General features: G+C 51.8%; 2 protein-coding genes across 2 annotated transcripts; both read right to left on the reverse strand.

The window, feature by feature from the left end:
• Positions 1-341: 341 nt before the first annotated feature.
• On the reverse strand, positions 342-11,370 carry SDHB (succinate dehydrogenase complex iron sulfur subunit B). Its single transcript, XM_061367799.1, has 8 exons — positions 11,231-11,370; positions 9,965-10,092; positions 8,660-8,745; positions 5,661-5,797; positions 5,250-5,366; positions 3,169-3,270; positions 2,867-2,989; positions 342-567 (listed from the first exon to the last, which is right to left on the reverse strand). Exons 1-8 carry the CDS (start codon positions 11,303-11,305, stop codon positions 490-492), a joined length of 846 nt encoding a protein of 281 aa, XP_061223783.1. The 5' UTR covers positions 11,306-11,370; the 3' UTR covers positions 342-489.
• A 789-nt stretch (positions 11,371-12,159) lies between these two features.
• Positions 12,160-23,189, reverse strand: LOC133220041 (protein-arginine deiminase type-2-like). The gene is made up of 15 exons (XM_061367800.1): positions 22,631-23,189; positions 21,044-21,230; positions 20,894-20,963; positions 20,463-20,723; positions 19,731-19,856; positions 18,824-19,002; positions 18,432-18,535; positions 18,235-18,346; positions 18,049-18,156; positions 15,762-15,913; positions 15,352-15,496; positions 14,166-14,259; positions 13,354-13,439; positions 13,066-13,194; positions 12,160-12,393 (listed from the first exon to the last, which is right to left on the reverse strand). Exons 1-15 carry the CDS (start codon positions 22,759-22,761, stop codon positions 12,160-12,162), a joined length of 2,118 nt encoding a protein of 705 aa, XP_061223784.1. The 5' UTR covers positions 22,762-23,189.
• Positions 23,190-25,053: the final 1,864 nt, after the last annotated feature.

The raw sequence follows: 25,053 nt of genomic DNA on the forward strand, positions 1-25,053 counted from the left end.
GCCCAAGGGATTCCCAGGAGATTCCAGAACAGGGTGAGATTCTTCCAACATTCCCCTTTCCCAGCCACTTCCATCATTTCCCTGCTCATTGCCACAGGGCTTATGACTTGCAGGTCTCTTCCCACACATGCACTCGCTTTCAAGACATGGGATCAAGGTCACCACAGATATTCTGTCTCTATTCATCTCTGCCATGGGGCCACGTTCATATCCCCATCCACAGCAGAGCCCCAGAGGTGACCCCAACTCCTCAGACACTCAAAACCCCATCCCAGAGAGCCTGGGGATGCTACACCAGAGGCAGAAGCATCAGTTCAATATTGTTAATAAAGGAACAGCTCTTTTTTGTATTTTACAGTATTTATTGTACGTGCAAACCTATAGGGAAAACACCAAACTGCCTGCTGGAACCTTCTCTTGCTCAATCAGGTATAAATTCCTTTCAGATAAAGCATGTTTGTGTGTTCCACTTCCAGTTAGGGAGCAGCATTACGCAGCAGTCGCCTTCTGTTTGTAAGTTGCCATCATCTTCTTGATCTCAGCAATTGCTTTACCAGGGTTCAAACCCTAAAAAGTAGGAAAACCAGCACGTTAAAGCCCCCACGTCCTGCTTCACCCCAATCTAAGTCCTGGTAAGGTCACACATGTGCTGCTACTCACACAAACAGCTGGCAGAGGAGGTGCTTAGCACCCTTTTCCCCCCCTAAAAGCTGGAGTCCAGCCTAATCTTGTGCTTCCTTTTCAACGCTGGGAGGTTAAAGCATAATGAGAGGCAGCACTGAAGAGCTGGCTCCAGGCAGGCCAGGCAGCATGGCATGCAGAGCCATGGGTTTGAGCACGCTGCTGCAGGTTTGCTGCACTCCAGCTCAATTTACAAGGGTAAAAGGCAGTCTGGAGTAGAGCAGCAGTGCTGGGAGCTCACCTCCTCCACCTGCAGGCTGAGCCAGCAGCACTGTCCCTGCTCATTTGACTTTGGAGGACTGGTTTTGAATCAGCAACTCGAGGATCAAAGAGAAGTGAGCAGCTGAGGGACAGGAACTTCGAACAAAGCTTAAGCAGGGCGGAATTCAACAGTTTTATAGGGGTTATAATGAGTTCTGGAGACAGGAAACTGCCTTGTAAAACCTGACAGTGACGGTACAAGAGACCATAGAACAAAGAATGGTTTGGGTTGGAAGGGAGCCTAAAGCTCATCCAGTTCCAACCCCTACCACAGGCAGGGACCCCTTCCACTGGAGCAGCTTGCTCCAAGCCCCTGTGTCCAACCTGGCCTTGAGCACTGCCAGGGATGGGGCAGCCACAGCTTCTCTGGGCACCCAGGGTGCCCAAGGGATTCCCAGGAGATTCCAGAACAGGGTGATGTTTTTCCAACATTCCCCACAGGGAAGAGCTTCTGCCTTATCTCCAACCTAAACCTCTCCTTTTTCCTTGTCCTATCGCTCCAGTCCCTGATGAAGAGTCCCTCCCCAGCATCCCTGTAGCCCCCTTCAGACACTGGAAGTTGCTCTGAGGTCTCCACCCAGCTTCTCTTCTCCAGGCTGAGACGGGGAAAAGCTGATGTGGCTTTTCTCCTTACCAGAAATAAAACTCTTTTGGAGAGCACTGGGGAAGTGAGCAAGAGCAAAGTCACCAGCTGTAAATGCTCCTCACACCAGCCAGCTAAGCTTTCCTGAGGAGGTTTTCCTACAGTATAGACACATCAAAGTCACAAAGGCCCTTCACCCTGTAGCACTGCTATCAAACTGAGCATGGCTAACCTCAAGGTGAGAGTATGGCTGAGAATGGAACAGGAACTGCCCCTGGTGCAGAGCTCACCGTGCAGTCTGTCAGGGCTGATGAAGACAACTGACAGGATCAGAGCACGTGGGGGGCAGTGTGTTATTAACCACAAAGGTGTCTCAAACTTAAGGCCACGAGCTGCTTCCTCACAGAGTGTACATTCCTGCATACAGCCAGATGTTCAAGCTGAACCTTCACCTTCAGCTGAACAGCTGACACTGATCAGGAGCTAGCTCCCTTCACAAAGGGGGAATTGTCTGTAGTCAGGGCATCACCTGAGAAACACATGGAGAAATGAGCACGCACCGTGTCAGCCCAGATCTCAATCACCTCCCCTTCCCATCTGTCATCTGCTCCAATATTTACCTTCGTATTAGTTCACAGCTCAGGAATTACTCCACCACCAGGTGCAAGCAAAGGCTGTGCAAAGCACAGCTGGCAGGAAAGCAAAACTCAATAATCTGCCTAACAACAGGCACAAGGTCATTGCAAGATGAGGAAGAGGCACGCTCTGGTTTGGGAAAGCTTACTCAGTTCTCAAAAGAAATACCAGAGAACCAGACCATCTGGGAAATGTCCTAACAGCAGGATGTCAGCATAAAACACGTCCCCCTGAGGTGTTGAAAGCTTGTTGTAGCCTTCTCCATTACACAAGTTGCACAATACACCAGGGGTAGTTGCTACTATTGGAGTTTAAGGTTGCACTGTGGAGGGTTAAGAGTATTGTGGTGCTCACACCACTGACTGGACCACACAGCACAAACCTCCCTGTACCATTTCTGTCAGTGTCCCTGTCATGACCAGCGCCCTATTGTCACACTCTAAAGCTTGGAAACAGGTTATTAAAGTCACAGCTTTGCTCACAAGGAAGAGATGTTCTTGCAGTGCCTTTGCCTGGTCCTCTTGTACAGCCACTACTGTAAGCACAGCTGCTGGTAACCCGCTGTGTTTCAAGAGGCTGAACAAGCCAAGGCAAGCTTGAGGAGAAAAGTAAGCTTAAGTGAGTGTTTCCCTGCTGGCTTTCAAGCAGGGTGCTTGGAGACAATCCAGGAACCCTACAAGGGACACAGACAGGATGCACACATACCTTAGGGCAAGTCCTTGTGCAATTCATGATAGTGTGACAACGGTAGAGAGAGAACGGGTCTTGAAGCTGAGCCAGACGCTCCTCTGTGTAGTCATCCCTGGAGTCAATCATCCAGCGATAGGCCTGGAAGTCAGAGCCATTGACACACCAAATGCTTCTTCAAGGTGTTGTAACCAGTGGGAAGCATTAAAAGCAACACCTCCCTCAGGAATTCCAGCCCAAAATGTGGACTGTGCAATACTGTCCCACCTATCTGTCCTGCTTTTAGGCAGCCCCATGTGACAAACAGGATCCGTCCTTACCTGCATCAGCACAGCAGGACCCAAGTACTTGTCCCCGTTCCACCAGTAACTGGGGCAGCTCGTGCTGCAACAGGCACACAGGATGCACTCGTAGAGCCCGTCCTGCATGGGGTAGGAGGCCGCAGTCAAGTCACTCCAGAAACCCATGACAAAGCCCTTTTTTAAAGAGGGGATTTACAAAAGCATGTGCTTCCCTCACCACTTTTCCCCTCTAGTGACTTGGTGCAACAGAGTGGCTCTGAAAACCCTACACTGAAGCAGTACAGCTGGAAGAGAGCAATTCCTACATGCAGGTCCTCCCCATGTTCCATCGTCCCAACTCAACCCCTATAATAAACCAGGGGTTTGTGACAACAGGGGGGGAAAAAGCATAAACTGAAGAAAACTGAGGGAATTGCTTCATCCTATGGCATTCTATCCTTCCAGTCTGTCCCAGAGAGTGGCTGAGGAAAGGAATAATGTGCTACCAAGTAATGATTCAAGGAGTGTTGTAGAAAAAAGATCACTGTGTGCCCCACAGCCTCAGGGAGAAGAGCTCTAGGTTAGCATGTGCTTCAAGGGCATCCCCAAGCACTTAGAGAATGGGAATGGTGCGAGCCTTGAGCCATATCATCATTTACACAGAGATGAAGGCACTGAAGACCTACATGGAAGTGACACTGGGCAGAAGACGAACTCTCCCAAGCCTCCTAGTAGCTCAATCAACCCTCCAGGCTAAGAGCCAGAGTCCAGTCCACCTTAATTTATGTACCTGGATGTTGTTTTGGGGCCAAAGGATCATTACATTTAGCTTCGAAAAGTACCTGATGCCAGAACTCCTCAGAGCTTTAACAAGTCACCTGCATTAGTCTTTCACAAAGCTTTGCCAGAGCTCTGCATGCCAGGGTTACCTTCTCACCCCAAATTTGTCTTATTTCTCACTGTAACATTTCAAATCATTGATGATTCAAAGGAAAAGGTGGAGGTTTTCCAGCTGTATCCACACTTCTCCTGCACTGTTCTCACAGCAAGAGGAACTTCAGCAACAAGATAAAACAGATCAGATAACACCATGAAGTGGTGCAGGAGAACTATCTGGTGCCCTCAGATAAAGATTCTTTCAGACTGTAAGACCCTGTGGTTGTTGAGAATGTCACAGCACCGGTCTCATGACACTGCGACATCTGGGGCACATGATGGGTCTGTTCATGCCCTGTAGCTTTGCAGCAAGCACACCCCTCACGGAAAACTTTCAAGATGAGTGCAGCTCATGGGTTTTTATTGCATCTCCTTTCATCAGCCTTCCTCTCTGCTGTTCATATTCACCTTTTACCACTTGCCAAAACGGAGGCTGCCTGCCCGCTTTGTGCCTACGCAGTGACAGGCAGAGCTTTGATCCATGAAGCAATGGATCAAGACAGGTCAGAGGCAAAAGAGAAACTGCTGATTTACTGCTACCTCCTGTGGCAGCCAAGGAAATCCAGGCAAGAACTTACCCACACTGCCAGCTTTTTAAAAAGGCAGCTATGTCTCAGCTGTTCCTCAGCCACCCTTTAACTTTCTGCAGAGGCTTTGGATCAACACCACTCTATTCCCAGAAAAATCCCCTCAAAAACCAGACATTTAACTCATGCACAAACACATCATGCTTGTGCTCCACATCCAAAAGGGTTTAGCTGTTTGCCATTAGTTTTTAGGGTAAAACTGCTTTTAGGGTAAAACCCAGCAAGCAGCAACATGAAAGCACTGCTTAGCATGCTGCAGCTAGACAAGAGTGCCAAGCCTGACAGCCTGCATGCCAGCATGAACTGCAGTGCCTTATCTCCACTAGGATATTACAAGCCTGTAGCTTTTATAGTGTTTGTACAGACAGTGGAAATGAGATCAGAGTGCTCATCACAACCACGACTGCATTTCATTAGCAGATGTTATCCTTAACAACACCAACGTGCCAGGATGCTGCATTGCAGGAGCAGATTCCACCCACGTGGCGTTTTGCACCAGACAGCTTGGTCATCAAAGGAACTAGAAACTACTGCATGTTAGTGTAGAACCCAGGTCTTATCTGCAAGGGATTTCAAGGGTAGAAAAGAAGCAGTGACCAGTTTCTGACGGTCTTCTATGGACTGCAGGTACTGCTCCTTGCCCTCTTTCGACTCATCCTTCTTCTTCAGGTAGGGCTCGATGGATTTGTACTGTGCATAGAAGTTACTCAAGTCCTAGAAGTCAAAAGAGGTCACATTTATTAAGGTAAATTGATGCATGACATTGAACACCTGCCACCCCTCCATTGGAAGGTGGCATTTTCAACCTCAACCTGCCACATTCCTCCAAGTGAGGCCAGACTTAGTCACTGCTCTGAGGCTCAGACCCACCCAAGCCAAGAAACAGGAGTAACACGTGAACTGTGAGACCTGATCTTGTTGGCACCTCCCTGTCCAACCCAATCCAAACCCCATGCCGCCTGGAACAGCACCATCCTTGGTGGCAAGCTGAAGGAGGGAGATACTCACTGGGACAAGGTCCTTCACCACATACATGTGGGGGAGAGGGTAGATTTTAGTGATCTTGTTGACATCAGGGTCAATTTTTTTGATACAGGCCAGCGTGTTTCCACCAGCAATGTTCATGGCACAGGAGCCACAGATGCCTGAGTGGGAGAAAAAGAGTAAAGCATCAGGTATTTACCCTCTTATCCTGCTCAAGAAAGATCTTCTCGGCCCCAAGCACACCCCCAGGCTGTCTTCAGGAAACTCTGTACGTGACAAGGAAAACGCCAGAAGTTGCCATTGGCCCAAACATGTTGCTACTTAAATAAAAAACAAACACAGGAGTCACTTTCATTAAAGCCAAAACTCATCCTCAATGTTGAGCTTTCTTCCAAAGCAGAAAACAAGTGGCTTGGACACCTCATCCCTTTCGCATCACTCATTAGCTGTACGTGCTACTTAGGGTGGAGAAACCATTCGGCTTCATTCACAAGTTTGAAGCACAAGCTTGTATCGATGTGAAGCAGCAAACATCAAGATTATAGCATGGGAATGAGGTGCATCCCCCATCTACCCTACAGTGATGGTCAAAAGCACCCCTGAAGGTCAGAAACATAAAACAAGGCCAATGACACTGAGCTGTGGGGTGCAGTCAACACGCTGGAGGGAGAGAAGGGATGCATACAGAGGGATCATGACAGGCTGGAGAGGTGGGACTGTGCACACCTCATGAAATTCAACCAGGCCAAGCACAAGGTCCTGCATGTGGGTCAGGGCCATCCCAGTCACTGCTACAGGCTGGGGGAGATGGGATGGAGCAGCCCTGAGGAGGACTCGGGGGTGCTGGTTAATGAGAAGCTCCCCATGACCCGGCTTCAGTGAGTGCTTGAGCCCAGAACCCCCCCGTGTGCTGGGCTGCACCCCCAGAGCGTGAGCAGCAGCTCAGGGAGGGGATCCTGCCCCTCTGCTGTGCTCTGGGGAGACCCCCCCTGCAGCCCTGCTCCAGCTCTGGGGCAGCAGCACAAGAGGGACCTGGAGCTGCTGGAGCGAGGCCAGAGGAGGCCATGGAGATGCTGCGAGGGCTGGAGCAGCTCTGCTCTGGAGCCAGGCTGAGAGAGCTGGGCTGGGGCAGCCTGGAGAAGAGAAGGCTCCTGAAGGGGAGACCTTAGAGCAGCTCCAGTGCCTAAAGGGGCTGCAGGAAAGCTGGAGAGGGGCTTGGGACAAGGGCCTGTAGGGACAGGCCAAGGGGAATGGCTTGAACCTGCCCGAGGGGAGACTGAGCTGAGCTCTTAGGCAGAAGCTCTTCCCTGTGAGGGTGCTGAGGCGCTGGCACAGGGTGCCCAGAGAAGCTGTGGCTGCCCCATCCCTGGCAGTGCTCAAGGCCAGGTTGGACACAGGGGCTTGGAGCAAGCTGCTCCAGTGGAAGGGGTCCCTGCCCGTGGCAGGGGTTTGGGACTGGATGAGCTTTTAGGTCCCTTCCACACAAGCTATTCTATGATATGATAAAGTCCCTAAGCCAGAAGCTTCTCTCTGTGCCTTCTGTAGCAGGGTAGAGCAGTGTCATAAACTGTATTTATTAACTCTCAGAGGTGAGAGGACAGGCACTCATCAGAACAAACAGCATATAAATAGCTTAACAAATGGATTAAATGACACCAATAATGATGTCCCAGTAACAGAAGGATCAGATGAAGCCCAGGAAAGGCCAAGGTTTACAAGAAAAAAAAGCAGCAGCCCAGAACTGTCACAGATACTGCTCAGGTCAGGAGCTCGGGTGTCCAATTCCGATCAATGCCGAAATCATCATATTAGAAGAAAGACAAATGTCGAAAGGGCAAAATTCTAATTTCAGGGGATTTGCCACATATCAATTGATATGAGTCAGAGAAATGCCACTGCTCCTCACCCTGATGAGCCTCAGACACACTGGCCTTCCCTCGCTGCCAGCTAAAGGCTGGCACTTGAACAAGGTTATTCCTCCCACTCGAGAGATGCTTACAAGTATTTTTCCAGTCAACTGGAGAGAGAATTGGGATTGCAGACACAGCCCCACAAGTATGCAACAGGAATGTGGGATCAGGTGGTTTTCTTAACCCCGCATGGCAGAAAAGGGGCAAGACTGAACCAGCCCAGCTTGAAAATCTGTCTTCAGGTTCTCAAAGTAAAGTATTCAGGGCAAGTCAGCTGGTGACTATCTCAACATCAGACTCTGGGAACAACCACAGTGCATGGAATTCCTCCACCTGCTATGCAGATTCCACAGGAAACTGCTGCTTTAAAGCAGCTTTTCATTGAGATCCAAGTCAAAACATCTTAAGGCATCAACTGCACCTCAATTTCTCATACTCCCAACCCCACCTAATTAAATCAGAAGTCAAGCCGTAAAGGAATCCTCCCTTCTTGCACTTTCTCAGCTAGCATTTTAAGCTGAGCTTCCCAACATTACCCATGAATCGGGGTAGTTTTTACAGGCAAGTTTCAATGCAGTTTATGCAGACATGTTGACTGGTACCTGCTTGAGGACCAGCTCTGCCATGGAAAACCACCAGATGGCCTCTTCCTCCATCAGTTCTTTCGCTTAGTCAAAGGGCCAAAAAAAGATTCCTGAAGCTATTCCTAGAAGTCCTAAGTACTCTTCCAGTTACACCCTTCCTTATTGCCTCAGCAGCCCCTAGGATTCATTCCCACTCATGTCTGCCCCCTCAATCCTGCTGCTGTCATCTCCCTGGCTGGAATTCCCAATGCAGTCCATCACTGGAGGGCAGTGAGATGAACAAGATTAGGACAAACTGGAAGGACTGGGGCTGTCTAAACACATTGCTCATGGCTCAGTGTTGTGTGATTACACCCTACAAAGATGAGCTTTAACTTTACTACTTGATTCACTGGGGGCTTTGTACACAGCAGCTGAAGAGACCAGCAGCACACTGCCATCTGCCCTGGACTTTTCTAGTGGTTACAGGGGTGCTGTCACAACAAAGAGAGGACAAGCTCCAGTGTAGCAGGGGGAAAATCCTTCTTACCTTCCCTACACGACCTGCGGAAGGTCAGAGTGGAGTCTATCTCATTTTTGATCTTGATGAGAGCATCGAGCACCATAGGTCCACATCTGCAGCAGAAAACAGAGTCAGTGAGGCTGCATAACTCCCCCTCCCCACCTCAGTGGTAGATCTCTGGCACCAACTAAGCAACACTTTTATCAACTACAATTAAAACCACACTTGCTCTTCCAATCCCAGGCGCCAAGACAGAAATCCCTTGATCAGCACATGCCCATGTGCCTCTGGTGGGAAAGAAGCCCTTTCTCTTGCCAATGCACACGGCCCAGCTAGAAAGCAAGCACCTCTCTACCAGTCCTGTCCTTTTGGGTCAGGTTTGAACAAGTCTGCCTGTCCTTGTTGGTCACAAGAGGCAGTGCTGTGCACAGAAGCACACTCCTGGACAACTTATGTGATAGAGCAGAGAAGGCACCCCCAACAAATGATTAACTGATGCAAGTTACCCCAAAATTTGAGTTCTCCACCATGTGCTTCTTAAGGAGGGAGCTGGGTGGCTCTGTATGTGGAGCTTTCAGAAAGGACTCAAGGGGAATCCCTCTGGCAAAGGCACAGCAGCAACTGGAGCGCAGGGAAATCAAGGCACACGTGCCCATGTGAAGGTTTCTGCACCACAGATGAGACTGTACCCCTTCATAGGGCCACAGAGAAGAGCTTTCCGGGTGACAGCTACACCAAGGCGTGCAGGTCTTTACTACAAGTTCAATGTGATCTATGTATCAGAAGTAACTAAGTGGGAAGAAAACTATGTGAAGAGTTGGATGAAGCTTCCATCTTATCTGCAGGTTTGGGATTGCCAGCTATACGTAAACCTATGGAACACGCCCCAAGATTTTCCATGTAAAGAAAGCTTAACAAAGCCACAAACACCTTCAAGCCTTCAAAACAACTCAGGAACACAGCAAAACCCTCATAGAAGTGACAAAACAAAGTGCTGACAGCTACTGAGACACTGGCCTTCAGGGCACAGCTGAATTCATCACACCCAGCACTGACAGATGAGGCAGGGGCAATCATCTCACATGATGCTAGTAAGATTTATGAGGAAGCAGCGATGATCTCAACTGTGCTGAGGACAAGGTGCCCTGTAACACAAGCTGAGGCACTACCTTCCTGGCCACTCCAACACAGTTTAAGCTTAATGAGACTGCTGACACCTTTAGCTGCCAGCTCAAGCACTGCTCCGTTATCACTTGTCAGGTACCTGCGTGCCCAGGCAGCCCCAGCACGTTTGCCTGGCAGCAAAGCTTCTTGCTAACGGGCCACACTCACTTATTCAAATCCACTTCATAGGTCTGCATGCGGGGCTTGTCCCCAGGCTTATCGGGATCCCATCTGTAGATGGCAAACTTCTTGAGACGGGGCGATGCCGCGGCTGCCGTCTGCGCTCCCCGGCACACCTGTGTTCAACGAGCAAAGCAGCCCTGAGGTCCCTTGGGGTGGCTTTTAGCCAGAACCAAAAGGACCCGAGGCCACGCGGTTGGGGTGAGAGCTGCAGGAGCCATCGCTGCGTTGCGTTTGGGCAGTTTATGGGATGTCCTCGCAAGGCTTTGCTGCAGCACTGGATCCTAGCACACGCAGCTGCCTCCTTCACGAGGGAGAGGAGACAGTGCTAAAGCAAAGTGCCTGCAGGCATTCCTTCCTGCCCCAAAACTGCCCTCAGAAGCTCCCAGTCACTTCCCTACCCAGCTCCAGGCTCACAAAGCACCTCCTCACAGCATTCCCACACCAGGCCACCTGCCCCTATTTACCTCTCCCCAGATTACCCCTCATCCCTGTTCCTCCTGCTCCCACATCTCTTCCCAACCCCCTTCTGGGCCTCCCACAGATCCCCCATTTCCTGACAACCTCCATCTCCCCATAACCCTTTCCCAACCCCTCTCCCACTCTATTTTGCTCCCAGACCTTCCCCAACATTCCCAACACACCCTCTTTCCCAAAGCTCCCCCCCCCCCTTCTCCTACCCACTCTGAACCCTCTTCCCACCCTGTACTCCATGCTGGACTCCCTCCTGCTCCACAGGCCCCTCTGTGACCCCTCACACGCCCAGCGAGCCCCCTGCACCCCCCAGCTCCTCCCCAGACCCCTCTGGACCCCCTCCTGCCCCCCAGCGACCCCCCTGTACCCCTCCTGCCCCCCAGCTCCTCCCCAGACCCCCCTGCACCCCTCCTGCCCCCCAGCTCCTCCCCAGGCCCCTCTGCAACCCCTCCTGCCCCCCAGCTCCTCCCCAGACCCCCCTGCACCCCCTCCTGCCCCCCAGCTCTCCCTTGCACCCCTCCTGCCCCCAGCGAGCCCCCTGTACCCCCTCCTGCCCCCCAGCTCCTCCCCAGACCCCCCTGCACCGCCTCCTGCCCCCCAGCTCCTCCCCAGACCCCCCTGCACCGCCTCCTGCCCCCCAGCTCCTCCCCAGACCCCCCTGCACCCCCTCCTGCTCCCCAGGCCCTTCTCTTTCCCCCCAAGCCCTCAGCCCCTATCCTCTCGCCCCCACCGAGGTCCCCCCACCCGCTGCCCTGCGCACGGCAGCTCCCGACCCCTCACCGGCCGCGGCCCGGCCCGCAGCAGCCGCGCGGGGACGCCGCGCCTCAAGGAGACTCCCACCACGGCCGCCGCCATCTTGGCGTTGCGCAGCTCCGAACCGGAAGGAAGTTCCCGTCCTCCCGCTGACGGGGAAGGAGGGGCCGGGCGCTGCCCGCCGCCATCTTGGGAGCGGCGGCGGCCTGAGGGGAGGCGCCATGTTGAGCGTGGCGCGCCCTGTGGTACACGGCGGGGCCGGGATTATAGAATCATAGAACGGTTTGGGTTGGAAAGGACCTTAAGATCATACAGTGCCAACCCCCTGCCATGGGCAGGGACACTTCACACTAAACCATAGCACCCAAGGCTTTGTCCAACCTGGTCTTGAGCACTGCCAGGGATGGAGCATTCACAGCCTCCCTGGGCAACCCATTCCAGTGCCTCACCACCCTTACAATAAAGAATTTCCTCCTTATATCCAATGTAAACTTCCCCTGTTTCAGTTTTAACCCATTACCCCTTGTCCTGTCACTTCAGTCCCTAATGAAGAGTCCATCCCCAACACCCCTATAGGCCCCCTTCAGATACTGGAAGGCTGCTATGAGGTCTAGATTCCCAGATCCCACCTGTTTTTTTGGGAAGTGGGAAAACAGTGAGTCCTCCCATTCATTCCCAGTCTCATTCTGCTTGCAGGGGAGGTGCCCAGACCCTCCCACCTACCCCAATGCCATGCAGAGGGCAAAATGGCGGGCACCAGGGGCCAAGATGGCATCCCCCTGCCTCCCCATCCCTGAGGGCTTCCCTCCCTTCCCCTTACAGTTCTCCCCCATTACTCTTTAACTTCCCACCTCTTTCCTCACAGCAAATTCATTTATTAACTGGATTGCAAGCAACACACACACGGAAGAAGCCATTCGGGGTGGAAGAAGGAGCAGGAGGAGGCGGCAGCGCGGTTATGGCGTTACGTGCCACCATTTGAAGGCGAAGGGCCGGCGCTGGACGTTGGTGCCGCAGCGCACCTCCCCGAGCCTGCCGTGGTAGGAGCACACGTCCTCGAGGAAGCGGCAGCGCAGCCCCAGCGGCTCCAGGAGGCAACGGGTTTGTTGCTCCAGGCAGCACTCACCCCCCATTATGGGGCCGAAGGGTTTGGGGATGCCCAGGTCCTTGGCCAGGACGATCATGGTGACCTGTGGGGGTGACATGAGAGGGGCCCCGGTGGCGCTGGGGCTGATGAAGCGGAAGGGAAGGTGCTCATCACCCTCACCCCAAAATGGGGAATCCACAGCGCTCTTCCCCCAGGATTCCAAACCCAATGTTCTTTTCCCATTTTTTTATCTTTAAACTCACCCCATGCCGTGTGATTTCCCCTCTTTTTGCCCCAAAATGACAGTTTAACCCCACCACAAGCGGATTTGAACTCATCTGGGCCTGGCTGAGGATGTTTTCTCTTTCCAGGCAGGTGTCAATATTGTGCTTTATGGGGACAAATTTGGCCTATAGGGATGCTGGGGAGGGACTCTTCGTTAGGGACTGCAGTGACAGGACAAGGGGTAATGGGTTAAAACTGAAACAGGGGAAGTTAGATTGGATATAAGGAGGAAATTCTTTCCTGTTAGGGTGGTGAGGCACTGGAATGGGTTGCCCAGGGAGGTTGTGAATGCTCCATTCCTGGCAGTGTTCAAGGCCAGGTTGGACAGAGCCTTGGGTGCCATGGTTTAGTGTGAGGTGTCCCTGCCCATGGCAGGGGGTTGGAACTGGATGATCTTAAGGTCCCTTCCAACCCAAACCATTCTATGATTCACCCTGACTGAAAAGCTGGGTTTTGGAGAGGACCCAGGGAGCGGGCCCCCCCTGCTCACCATGTTGGGGAAGTACGGCACGGCTTTGCCCTGCTTGTCAAGCTTGAAGAGGGCCGGCAGGTCGATGATGTCCTCCTCCAGCAGCCCCAGCTCCTTCTTGAGGACATCCCTGTTCCAGTCGATGCAGCGCTGGAGGGGATGGAGAGGGGGGACACAGGTAGATATGGTCCCCAAAGCGTCTTGCCACAGGAGGAGAGCCAGAATTCAACACCTCCCTTAAGGGTTTGCACCCCCCTGGGACAGTTATTGCAAGAAACTGCAATTCTTACCAGAAATATCAGTTCTTACCTGGACGTACTGGTTCTGCTGCATCAGAACGTTGTTGGAAAGGACCTTGTTAATGGTGACTCGTTTTGTGTCTGTCCCCGAGTACCCTACAAAGGCAAACTCCCTTCAAATGAAGTGGTGGTAGCAGAATCCTGGCTTCAGATGGTGAACAGAGATGGGAAAAGTCCCCAAAATCCCTATTTCCTGAGCTTGGGGTCCCAGCTCTTAGTTTATTGGAAAGCTGGGTGTGAAGAAAACCTTTGCCTGTTGGAAAGTGCATTGGAAAGTTCCTTTCCTCCCACAGGAATCATGGTCTGCAAAAGTTCTCCATTCAGCTCCATTCGGAGCTGCCACCTCCAAGGAGGTGCTCCTTGTTTGGGGATGGCAGCGACCCATGGAGGTATGGAGACCTTCTCCCCACACCACTGCAGGTGGAGGATGTTCAAACCCACAATTAAACAGTGCTCAAACTGGTGACCAAAATGTCATTGCTGCAGGGAGGGCAGGACAAGTGACATGGGAGTGCTTATCCTGCTCCGTGCTGGCATTTACAGATGCTCCATCCCACCAAGCAAGCATCCCCTCCATGCAGAGGGCTTTATCCCTCCCATCCCACTTGCTTTCCCAAAATAGGGCTTGAGGAGGCTGGGAATGGTGGGCAGGCATCCCGCTTGCCAGCACTGAAGGACAATGGGGTGGGAAAAGGTCCCCATGTCCCCCAGTACCCGCAGTCAGACAGGCGCTGCCGCCCTCAGCCTGGCTGCTCTATGGGGAGGCTCCGGCTGTCTCAGCTGACACCAAAGCTTGGCCAAAGCCACCCGTTGTCCCCTTGCCTTTGAACATGGTGGCTTCACCCTGGCCTTCCTTCTGCTTCTCCCGAAAGAGCTTGTAGCACGCTGCAGGGCTGGCCATCAGCATCCGGAACCGCTGGGGTCAAGGATGAAAGAGGGGAGGGAGAGCAGTCACCAAAACTGGCTTTGATCTGGGGACCTCAGGGGCTTATTTCTGCAAGGAACCTGAGCTCAGACTCTTAAAATCGGGTGTCTCTGGTGTTATTCAGGGTCTTTTTTAATGCATGGTGAGAGGATATATCTCAATGAGGTTCAGTGATTTATGCTGTTGGCAAATATGGACCAGATCACACCCTGAGGGGTTAAAATGCTGCTGGGGCAGGGAGGAAAACTGCAGCCTGGCTGCAGCTGGGTCCAATCCTGCCCACCTCAAGTGGGGTTTATAAACCCCCAAAGTGTGTTCGATGGGGGTTTGGGTGAGCTGAGATTGAGGGTGAGGAGCACCGCTGTTCTTAAGCTGGGTTTTGTGTCTTGTTTCTGGCATTGCAATTCAGGGGGGAGGATGGAACAAATGACTAATCAGGCTCTGACTTCCTCAGGAGAAGCCAACAGTCGTTATTAAGCTAATCCCATAGGAATGATGGATTTGTAGGGTCTGAGTGGCATGTGTGACCTGACTTGCTTCCTACCAGTGGAAACGGTCTCCTAAGTGGAGCACTAGAAGCTGCTTACTGTAGTCTTGATGGCATCTCTTATGGGGGCTTAGTACAGTCCTGGGGAGGGCTAAAAGCTTGCATGGAAGGTTGGGGGGTGGATGTGTGTATAAATACTCCCTTTCTGAACCATCCAGGTCAAGGTGGGTTTTTTTCCTTAGGTGGAAAATTCTTGTATCAGAAACACTAAAACCAGCGACAAAGAAAAGAGCTTCTGAGAACACCTGGGAGGTGCTGAGCAGCTGAGAGCCTTGGCCAGCCCATGTGGATCCTGAGCTTTAAACTTCTTGGACTGCCTTTGCAGGTGCCTTTTTCTCCTCTTTGTGTTGATTATTATCTCAGCAAGTCCCTTTTGACTTTCAGAACCCTCAGTTTTGGGGAGAGGAGTGAATCCCCAAGCAAATACTGGCTGGGTCTATCAAAGAAACGCGCTTTGGGGTTTTCCTTAGAGGTGTCCCAATGGGATTAGTATCTCAGAAGAGACAGCAGAGGGTGGTGTGGGGGTTTTGGGGTACCTTTTTGTCAGAGGTGGGCACAAAAGTGACGAACTCATCGACGTGACCCACAGCCAACCAGTCTGAGTAGAGCTCCACGGGAGCCTGCACTTGCTGGGCACAGAGGAAATCCCGCACTACCCTGGTCATTCTCCTCCCTGCAGAGCTGGGGGGCGGGAATATCCCCAAGAGAAAGGGATAAGGGGAATAAATATGTATGTACACATAAATCACTGTCGAGGTGGAGAAGAGAAAGGAATGTGCAATATGATGGCAGAGATTGAGCACTGGTTGTTGAGTACACCCATCCCACAGAGACCCACATGTGCAGCTCACCAGGGAATAGCTAATTCAGCCCATTAACATGATTTTGAGGATGTTTAGGAGGTACCTGTGGCTCCTTTGCTCCCAAATGGTTTCCCAGCTCTTACGTGGGGAAGCTGCTGCCAATGAGGATCCTTCCCAGGGGATACTCCTTCCCTGCCACGGTCACGGGTGGGCTGACCTCCAGGTTGCCAAAGGAGTCGAGGCTGGTGATGGCTTCAAAGAGGGGCTCTCTGCTCACGTAGCCAAAGTCAGGGCCCTGCAGGAAGAGAAATCATTGTGAGCTTTGCCCTGGGTCCCCCCCTGCCTCCATGTCTTTAGCTTTTTCCCTCCTGCTGGGGTCAGACCTACTCCAGTAGGTACAAACCATGAAGAGAGAAGCCTGTCCATGGATGGGGAGAGGGAAGAAAATGTCAGAGACAAGGCAAAGAATAGAGGAAAGGTGAGAGGATAGCGGTCTCTGGGTTGCCTGGGCTCAGTGATAAGTGGCAAATGCCGGGGGCAGAGCTGGGACAGGTCTCTGCTGTCCCAAAGCCAATGTTTTAAGTGTCTGCATTAAGCTAATTAGGTGCTGGGCTAGCCCTGAAGCTGAGTTTCTGGGTGGCTCTTGTTGAGCTAGAGGAACTTCAGCCCCGTAGGGGAAATCCACCCCAGGCATCAGGGCTGCACTTCACTTAAATCCTACTTAAGCCCTGATTTTCAGGACTTAATATATCTGGGGTTTAAGGCACTGTGCATGCAAGGGTAATGAACCCTTGTGGTGATGTGCTGGAATGCCCAAGGGGCAGATTGCAATGCTAAAAACAGGGTGAAAATAACAGAGGTGGGACAAAAATCCTGCCTTGAACCTGTCCTTGATCTCTGGATCAAGTCAGTATGGGTTTGGAGCTCACAGCAGCCTTGGGATGAGATCAGGTGTCTGCTGGGTTTGCATTAAGTCCCAATCACTTGCCCGTGTTGGGTTTCTGTGGGGTAAAACAGATACGCAGATCCCTAAAAATGAGCAGAGAGAGCTGAAGGTGATATAGAAGTTGCTTTTTGTTATTCAAATGTGTTTGAGAAGCTGGGATTGGGAAAGTGCACCAGGGTTGCCTTTCTCCAAGACCTCCTGTGCATTTTTGGGGTGCGTGGCTGAGGATTAAATCCTTTCCCTGGGTGCTGTAGGGGGGACTGAGCATGAAACACAAGCTCTGAGCTTATATCAGTGTAATAAACAACGGAGCTGGTACGGTTCCAACTGTCAAGGTCCTGGTTCATCCCAGCTTTGTGGGTCACATCCAAGTCCTATCAGTTCCAGACTGAGTTTGAGGGGCTAATTCCCTCTCATCTCCTTTTCCCTGGCATAGGGTTCCACTGGCTTTGGGCTTGGCTGGGGTGAGGACAGGACCAGTATGTGTCATGTCTGGCTAAATATTCCTAACTGGAAAATGAGATAGGAAAGAGAAGAGTGGGGATTAGAGAAGCCTTCAGAGCAGCAATTGGAGTATAGTGTTAGCAGCTCCAGAGGCTGAAATTGCTTGCTAAATATGAAGCAAAGCAATTCCTAACGAGGATGGATAGGAGGGGATCAGTGTGTCATTCCCATTCTGCTTGATGGATCTGGGACTGGGTGTACTCATTTTAGGGGTGAGAAATGAGGTATTTCGATGCTTTGGAAAGCTCTTCACCTGCCCCAAAGTGGTGTGCAGCACAAAGTGAGCTGCCCTCTTCTCCCCTTACTGCTGCTGCCTGGCTGGGTCTATGTGGCAGCAATCTGAGGATGCTCTGCCCTTTCTGCATGGTGGTATCCCAAAGGGATCATTCAATCCATCATTTTTCCCTGTTGTCTTTCCTGGGCTCTTCCTGAATGCTCACTGCTTTCTCAGAGAGCTTTCTTTGCACACTCTGCCCATGGCTGGCCCTTTGCCTTGGCGAAGCAGCCCCACAGGGATGTGTTTGGAAGCTGCCTGCATCTTGTTCTCTTTCAGGGAAGTAAATTGACCCCTCTCGTGTTTTCCCTTCCTCTCCTGCTTGGGAGCTGCTGCACATTCACAGGCATAGAGGAGAAAAGTTAAAACCAGCCCGTTGCTGGGATACTTAGGGTGAAGAAATCCACTCTTCTCCTGGGGCCTGGAGGAATCTTTCATTCCCAGAGGCATGAGAGCCTCCTTTTCCCTCTCATGCAGCACCTTCTGGATAAAAGGGCTCTGATCTTGGTTTGAGGGGTTGAGGCTGTTGGCATCCTCCCAGCTGGAAGTGGGTGGGGTGGTATCTCCATGCAGAGGTGTTAAAATCTCATGTTTCAAACAAATTCACTGTAGGCCCTCCAAGGAGCCAAGCTCAAGCAGGGTTTTAGGAGTGGTGGAATAGGCTCAGCTGCTGCTCAGGGAATACAAACAACTGTCCTGCTCTTACCAGTAGATCCTTGATGGGGAATCGCTCCAGCCCTCCATCTTGAGGGGAGTCCAGCACCACTGGGAAGCTTTTGTGGGGAGCATGGGTGTAGCCAAACTCAATCTCATCCTAAAAAAGGGAGGAAAACCTGCGTGGGGCACATCAGCAAGGTGGGAAAGCTTTGTCCCCACTCTAGTGCCCACCTACCTGCATCCAGCGGTCCCCACGATTGATGTATCCAAAGCAAACCTTCAGCTCGCAGCCAGCCTTGTTCACCAGGTTTTTTATCTCCTTGATGAAGAGGTAGTTGTCCTTCATGCTGGGAAAGTGGATGGCAGGAAGGATGAGGATGAAGCTGCCTTTTCCCCTGCCCATCGCCTCCCCACTTTTCCCTTGGCCTTTACCTGCAGACAAAGACATTCACCGGTGCCAGAGTGTTGGGGGTCATGATCCACGGTGCTACCCTGAACATGACTGTGTCAGTGAAGATTGGTGCATGAGGGATACCCTGGGGGAGGCAAGCAGAAACTGGGGAGCTTTCATACCCTGTTTCCCACTATTTCCCCTAAATAGAATCATAGAATAGAATCATAGGATAGTTAGGGTTGGAAAGGACCTTAAGATCATCTAGTTTCAACCCGCCTGCCATGGGCACGGACATCTCATACTAATACCCAATCCCTGAGGTCATTTTTGGGGTAAATTAGTGGGGACCATTCTCCATTTGATCCCCATCCCCTTTTCCATGCCCCTGTTGCAGCCTCCCACCTTCACCCTTTCCCTGGAGCCCCCAGACCTCAGCCAGCGTCTCCAGGAGGCTGACATGGATGGAGACCAGCCCAGGAAAGGTGTCATCAGGAAAGCGGAGCCCCTCGACAAAGAAGTCGAGCTCAGCAGCCCCACCAGTGTACTGCACCGTGTGGTAGAGCTTCCTGCGGCCCAGCACCTGCACGTACCGCTGCCCGAAGAAGGGGTCTGCAAGAGGAGAAAGGGGATGGTGGCAACCTCCAATGTTTCTGTGGTGGTTTCAAGTGTGTGCAAGGAGGTACCGCCATCCCTCTGTGCTGGAGCTTCTCTGCCTCTATGGGTGGATACAACTTCACCTGGAGGAAGCACCTTAAAACCTGAAGGGGCTTTCAGTTTGGCAGTCATGCATCAGAAGGGTGAGGAAGAAGTGTCTCAGCCTTTCCTTGGATGGAGCAGTTGCTGGGAAGGTGTTTTCATGGGGTTTCTGCTGTTTCAGCCCCCACTGACAATGCCACCACCCCTCCTGCTGAAGGACTACCTCTGCATGGAGGGAGAAGACCCATGTTTCTGGGCTGGATGAGGGTTTTGGTCACAGGAAATAAATCGCTGTGCCCACAGCAAGGAACAAGCAGGGGAAATGTGCTGTAGACTGTGTTGTGATCGTAATAAAACATCTGGGTGTCAGGACACATGGCTTTTTCTGCTATTCCTGTGCTGGATGGGCTTGATAAACGGCTTTATGGCTCTGGGCCTCTGCTTGCTCATCTCCTGTTTTCCGTATGGTAGAGAAGAGAATATTCAGCACTGGAAAAAAACTGGGAAAGGGATGCAGAGGCCTTCAGAAGTGCCATTTGAAGAGGACAAGGGCAGAGATGGAAAGCAAAGAGCTTGCAGGAATCTCAAAAGCACGACAAGCAAGGAGGAAGGGACAGAGGAGGAGCTGAGGAAGGACTTACTCTGCACATGAAAGACCCCAACTTTATCAGCTTCGGAGACAGGAATATAGAGAATGATTTCATACCCTCGGGGCAGGCGCTGGGGCCCTTCAGTCCTCAGCACCATCTGAGACATGTCCAGCAAATCTGGGTGCAAAGAAGAGGGACCTGGGTGGTGGGTGGTTGCACCATGCAGCTCTGGTTGGTCTGCACCCTCCCTCCTGGGCTTTGCCTCTCCTCTACCAAGCTCTTCCCTTGCTACCAGCCTTTGCAAGCTGGAACAGCAAGCTGCTAACAAAGCCTGGGGCTTGTGCTTTGAAACAAGTGCCCCTTTCCCTCCCCTCACAGCCCTGGCACAGCCAGTCCTTGGCCTCAAAAAGGTGATGGGCACTGGCTCCGGGTGGTTGGAGTTCTCCAGGAACCTGGGTGTGTTCCTGCCTCATGCCTTGCCCCAAGCTCCTTTCACCCGTGTGAAGCATCCCTGGGCCAAGCTCTGCTGTCAGTGGCACCTCTGCTGTGCTTCTGGCTGGGTTTCGTGCCCTGCTTGACCGCAATTAGTTTGGATGACATTAAACAAGGAGAATTCCCATGCGGGAAGCTTACTCAGCAGCTTGCTAGAGAGCAGCTCATGGACAGCTGGTTTCCAAGCAAGATTTCACCTCCAAAAGGGTTCAAAAGGGGGAATAGCATAGCATTTTTTGCTTCCTATGATATCTTCTTTATATATATATGTACATAGAACGTTATAGTTACCTTCTCTGCTGAACACCCTTTCATCATCACAGTCTGACGCCACAGTGAAGGGGTTCTCCTTGTCACAGCTGACGAGTAGGATGGCCCCATGGCCCTCAGGACCCCAGGTCCAGCTTGCCTGAAACACCCCGCTGGGCCTTAGTAAGCTCAGGCTCTGCAAGCCCATGGACTTCCCATGCAGTGCAAGAGGCTGAGTTACCTTGTTGGGGCTGTTCTTCTCCACCACGCCATCCCGATCGGCATCGACGTCCAGAGAGATCCCTGGATGGAGAGAACTCACCCTCATCCCAGGGTACAGCAAGGTTGGGTGGGTGCAAGAGCTCCCCAGATCCAGTAAACTTGGGTCCATCTCCGCCTCCACATCACAGCACCTTCCTCCAAGGGATCAAGGGGGTGAAGATGGATTGCTCCACAGAAGCCTTTGTACTCACCAATGCCAGTAAGGAAGACCCCAGCTTGGTTGATGGGCTGCCCTCCCTCTGCGTAAAAGCTGACTGTTACCTGCAAACCCCCAAATCCCTGGTTTGGGAAGGAAGTTCTCCCTCTGTGGAGATCCCATGCCCCAACACCCCACTTCTCACCTTGTTATCATTGACCTCAGTGCTGGCCTGGCTCATGCTGAACCTCAGCACCGTCCCCTTGTCCAGCGGCCACCGCATCCCACTGCCAGGGGCTGACCCGACCTCCGCTGGGCTCTGGCATTTCACCTCCACGCTCACCCCCTCCGTGTGCTTCACACTGAAGGAGACTGCCCCGGCTGGGGCCGCCCTGCCAAAACCCCTCTGGTTTAAGTGCTTTGCACCAAAATCACCTGGTTCTCACTGCAATTAATTCCACTGCCCAGAACACAACCAAGACCAGGCACGCTGGCGTCGCCACGCTCCCCGCTGGCACCTTCCTGCCCTTTCTCCCTGCCTGGGAATGCTTCAAGTGTCTTTATACTTTTGCTTTTTAGGACAGAACATGCTATTTTAACAAAATGAGGCTATTTTGTAGCCATGGGTGCAGATTACAATCTATAATAACCCCGGCCCAAAGCACTCAGAGCTGCTGGCACTGACCTTGGGTTTATACTTCAGTGGAGAAATCCATGTTTATTTTCCAGCTGAGGCAAACCCAAGATTCAACAGCTCATCCTAACAGCGGGACAAGCCAGCTGGGACTTCACCATGGGAAACTCTAATTGTGGGGGTGATTTTGGTCAACCCTGAAGCAGGAGCTGCACCACTCCCAGTCCAATGTGCCCTTGCCCTGCGCATCTCTTTCCCCTCTCCCGGCTCCTTTTCCCTAATGTCCCCATCTTTCCAGGGTTGTTATTTGTGGCTCATGAGGTTCAGGCTCCCTTTGAACCCAACACCCAAGGGCTAACACTGTATCACTGTTACAGCATCCTTTATTGGGTTTCTGGATGCCAACAGAACCCCCCCCAAACCTGCGCTGGGAGTGGGGAGAGGAAATCTGTGCTCCTTTGCTGCTGCCTGGGTGTTTCTGAAGTTATTAAATTACATTTAATTATGCATGGAAAAACTGGTTTGGTTTCCTTGTTTCTGGGTTTTGGGAATCCCACTGGGAGGAGAATTCACCTGGAGAGGTGCCAAGTGAGTTGTAACTGTGCTGCTTGGCTTGAATATTGAGGGTAAGCTTTGCAAAAGCAGCAAAGACCAGAATCAACCATGAAATGAGCTTTTAAACCGTTTCCTTTGGAGAGTGGGAAATATATCTGGAGGTACAGGGTTTGGTTTAGGGGAGCAGGGTTGGTGGTGTGGGGATGCTGCTTGGTCACTAACTACATCTTGTTTCCCTCCCCTCTCCCTCCTGCATCTCCTCCTCTGCAGCCCATCCCAGTAGCTCCTGTTGCAGCAGCTTTCCAAGATGACACTGGATCAGTTGACCAGAAATGGCTCAGACCCATCACCATCAGATAAGTGCTGTATCATGCAAACACTGATGCTTGAAGCTTTCCTGGGTCTTGTCCAGCTTTGCAAAGCCCAGGGAGGATTTTGCCCATAAAATGCATTAAATCACAGTGTTGGGGCTGTGGAGTTTGGGGAAGCAGAAGGAAAAATGAGGAGGGGGGATTTGCAGAGGGATAAATGGGGGGTGAAGGCAAGCAGGAAGGTGGGGTGCAGAGATGGAGGAGCACAGGGGAGTTGGGGTGTGCCACTCACCCATAGACATCAGCTGAGATGCAGGTGCCCAGCACACACAGGGCCTCGATGCGGTTCCCGTGCTGCAGCCGGAGCGTGCGGTCTCCCGGCATCTCCCCGTGCAGCCGCCCAGACACCCCGGTGATGGGCATACGCACCCTTTCCCACCCGCTCTGCGTGGCACTGAGCCCCCCAGCAGCACCCAGCTGCTTCTCCTTCCCCCTTGGCAACGCCTCCCTCCTCCTCCTCAAGTGACCCTGGAGCAAATCAAGCTGCTTGGGTAGCCTGCAGAGTTTGGAATGACAACTCTGCAGCCCCCACCATGCTCCGAAGGAGGGAAGCAGTTGGATTGGACCCTCTAAAGCCCCATGAAAATGATCTCCAAGGGGAGGGAAGGGATGGAGGGGGAAGGCAGCCAAGCCCAACCAGCTCCCAGCTCTATGCAAGCAGCTCCCCCAGCTGTCCCCAGCTCCCCTCCAGCATCTCCCTGACCCCAAACAGGGACGAGCAGCCCAACACGGAGGTGATTTTGCGGTGCTTTGGCTGGTGTTTGCACCTGTGGGTTATCCATTCTTTGTATACACTTTAGGGAAAAGCTCTGGCTGCTCTTGGGAAGAAAGAAACACAATTTTCCAGCCCTTAGGCTAGAGCAGGACGCTCCTTTTGATTTTTTCCCTGCTTATTTGCAAAGGGAAGTAGGGAAGCACTTGCTGAGGTGGGGAAATCAGAGGTGGTTTTCCACACGTCAGGAGCAATTGCTGCCCACGCAGGCCTTTGCATTATATATTAACATCAAGCTAAATATTCATTTTAAACCCCAAACTTCTGCCCCAGATTTGGAAAGCCACAGGCAATTAGTGAGGAGCAGAAATGTTCAGGGTGATGTTCCCTATTTATATCCCTTTTGGGCTTCTCTTCCCTCTTCCTTTTAGTGCTCTCTTCCCTCCGTGGCTGGAGTGTAGGAAAGAAACTCAAACCCCTTTTCCCAGCTGAAGCAGATCCTACTTTATTGGGTTTGGTTGGTTTTGGAGGGTGTTTGCCATGACCTGAACAAATGTGAATGAGGACTTTGTGTTGCTAAGCACAAAAAGAGGCAGTTTTGCTGTGTTTCTGCATGTGAAAATGGGGGTTTGGGCAATGGTGTGTGTGTGTGTGTGTGTTATTCAAGGCCATCCTGTTCTCCCTGAGGAATAGAAGAAGATAGAAACCTTCTATTAACCTTCTATTCTTCTATAGAAGAAGATAGAAACCTCTGTGCCTTTCATGGAACATCATGGTCAGAGCAGCACCACTGCTGTGTACCTGGTTTAGACACCATGATCTAGCTGGAAAACATTCCTTCTTTTGAGAAGCATCATGATTTATCTATTTACTGCCTATTTAAACCACCAGTAGTAAAAAACACTGGTGAAAAAGGAACCAGGAAGAGAAATCATTGAAACAGAGAAAGAACCAAATGAAACCCACATCATGTTTGCACAAGCAGGCTCTGTTTCCAGCACTCTATGAGCCTTATTTTCCCTCTTTTCACCCCAAAGCAGAGAGAGAAGCTGTCATTGCATGGGCTGGGGGGGCCTCACCTCCCTGAGCTCTCTTGGGACCTGTGGGCTGGGAAATCAAGGTGTAAACCCATCAGTTGGGAAGAAAATGAGCAAAAAGCAGCTTGTTTTTTGACCATTTTCACTTCCTGATTTCTCTGGTTTAGTCTTTCAGTTGTCAGTGAGGAAAACACATGGTATTGAACTCCTTTCCTTCAAAAACAACCCCAAATCCCTCCTATCTTACAGAGAGACCCCAAGGTCACTGTGACTTCTAAAGCAGCATGACTGGGGGGTTGTTTTATACATCCTATGTAAGTGTATTTATATCCCCCTGGCCTGGATGGTGTGATGGTGCTAGCATGGGTAGAACCCCTTGGAGCTTGCCAGGTAGAAGGAAACCTGTGGAGCAAGTGTTAACTGCTGGCAAAATGGGATTGAAACCATGGATGCTCTGGGGATTTTTGGGTGGTCCTAAGGTGTTTTGGGTGGCCCTGAGTTCCCAAAGGGAGCAGCCAGGCTTGAGCTCACCTGCACCTCCTTGGGAGCACACAGTGAAACAAAGAAGAGGGGAATGCCCTGTTTTGGGGCAAAATTGGAGGAGAGCTGCTGGACTGTGTGGGGAAGGGGCTGCCAGAGCCCATTTCCCCTCCACTGCACTGGTCTCTGTGTTTGAGACATTAATGTGGAAGGAAGATGAGGTCTTTGCCATCTTCTTGGGGTTTTTGGAAACCAGGTTTGCTCTTTGCAAGCCATGTGGGGTCTTTCAAAGCTTCTTGGGGTTTTTGCAACCTTCTGGAGGTCTCTATGGAGCTGCCACAGCTGTGCCAGCAGCAGGGAAGATACTTGCATAGGCTTTGGCAAAGCACCCACTCATTGCTATGTTGTCTGTGGGGAGGAAGGAGA

The sequence above is a fragment of the Neopsephotus bourkii genome, unplaced genomic scaffold (genome assembly GCF_033783945.1).
Source record: "Neopsephotus bourkii isolate Nb327-2 ecotype Australia unplaced genomic scaffold, CSIRO-AGI_Nbou_v1 NB_1399, whole genome shotgun sequence".
Classification (NCBI taxonomy): domain Eukaryota; kingdom Metazoa; phylum Chordata; class Aves; order Psittaciformes; family Psittacidae; genus Neopsephotus; species Neopsephotus bourkii.

Coding starts and splice junctions, on each gene's coding strand:
- SDHB (XM_061367799.1), bottom strand. CDS start 11,305: ATGGCGGCGGCCGTGGTGGGAGTCTCCTTGAGGCGCGGCGTCCCCGCG. Junction 10,093..11,230: donor TGCGGGCCGGGCCGCGGCCG/GTGAGGGGTCGG, acceptor CGTTGAACACAG/GTGTGCCGGGGAGCGCAGAC. Junction 8,746..9,964: donor TATGAAGTGGATTTGAATAA/GTGAGTGTGGCC, acceptor TTTCTGCTGCAG/ATGTGGACCTATGGTGCTCG.
- LOC133220041 (XM_061367800.1), bottom strand. CDS start 22,761: ATGCCCATCACCGGGGTGTCTGGGCGGCTGCACGGGGAGATGCCGGGA. Junction 19,003..19,730: donor TGGGGTCTTTCATGTGCAGA/GTAAGTCCTTCC, acceptor CTCCTCTTGCAG/ACCCCTTCTTCGGGCAGCGG. Junction 15,497..15,761: donor ATTGGCAGCAGCTTCCCCAC/GTAAGAGCTGGG, acceptor CCCGCCCCCCAG/CTCTGCAGGGAGGAGAATGA.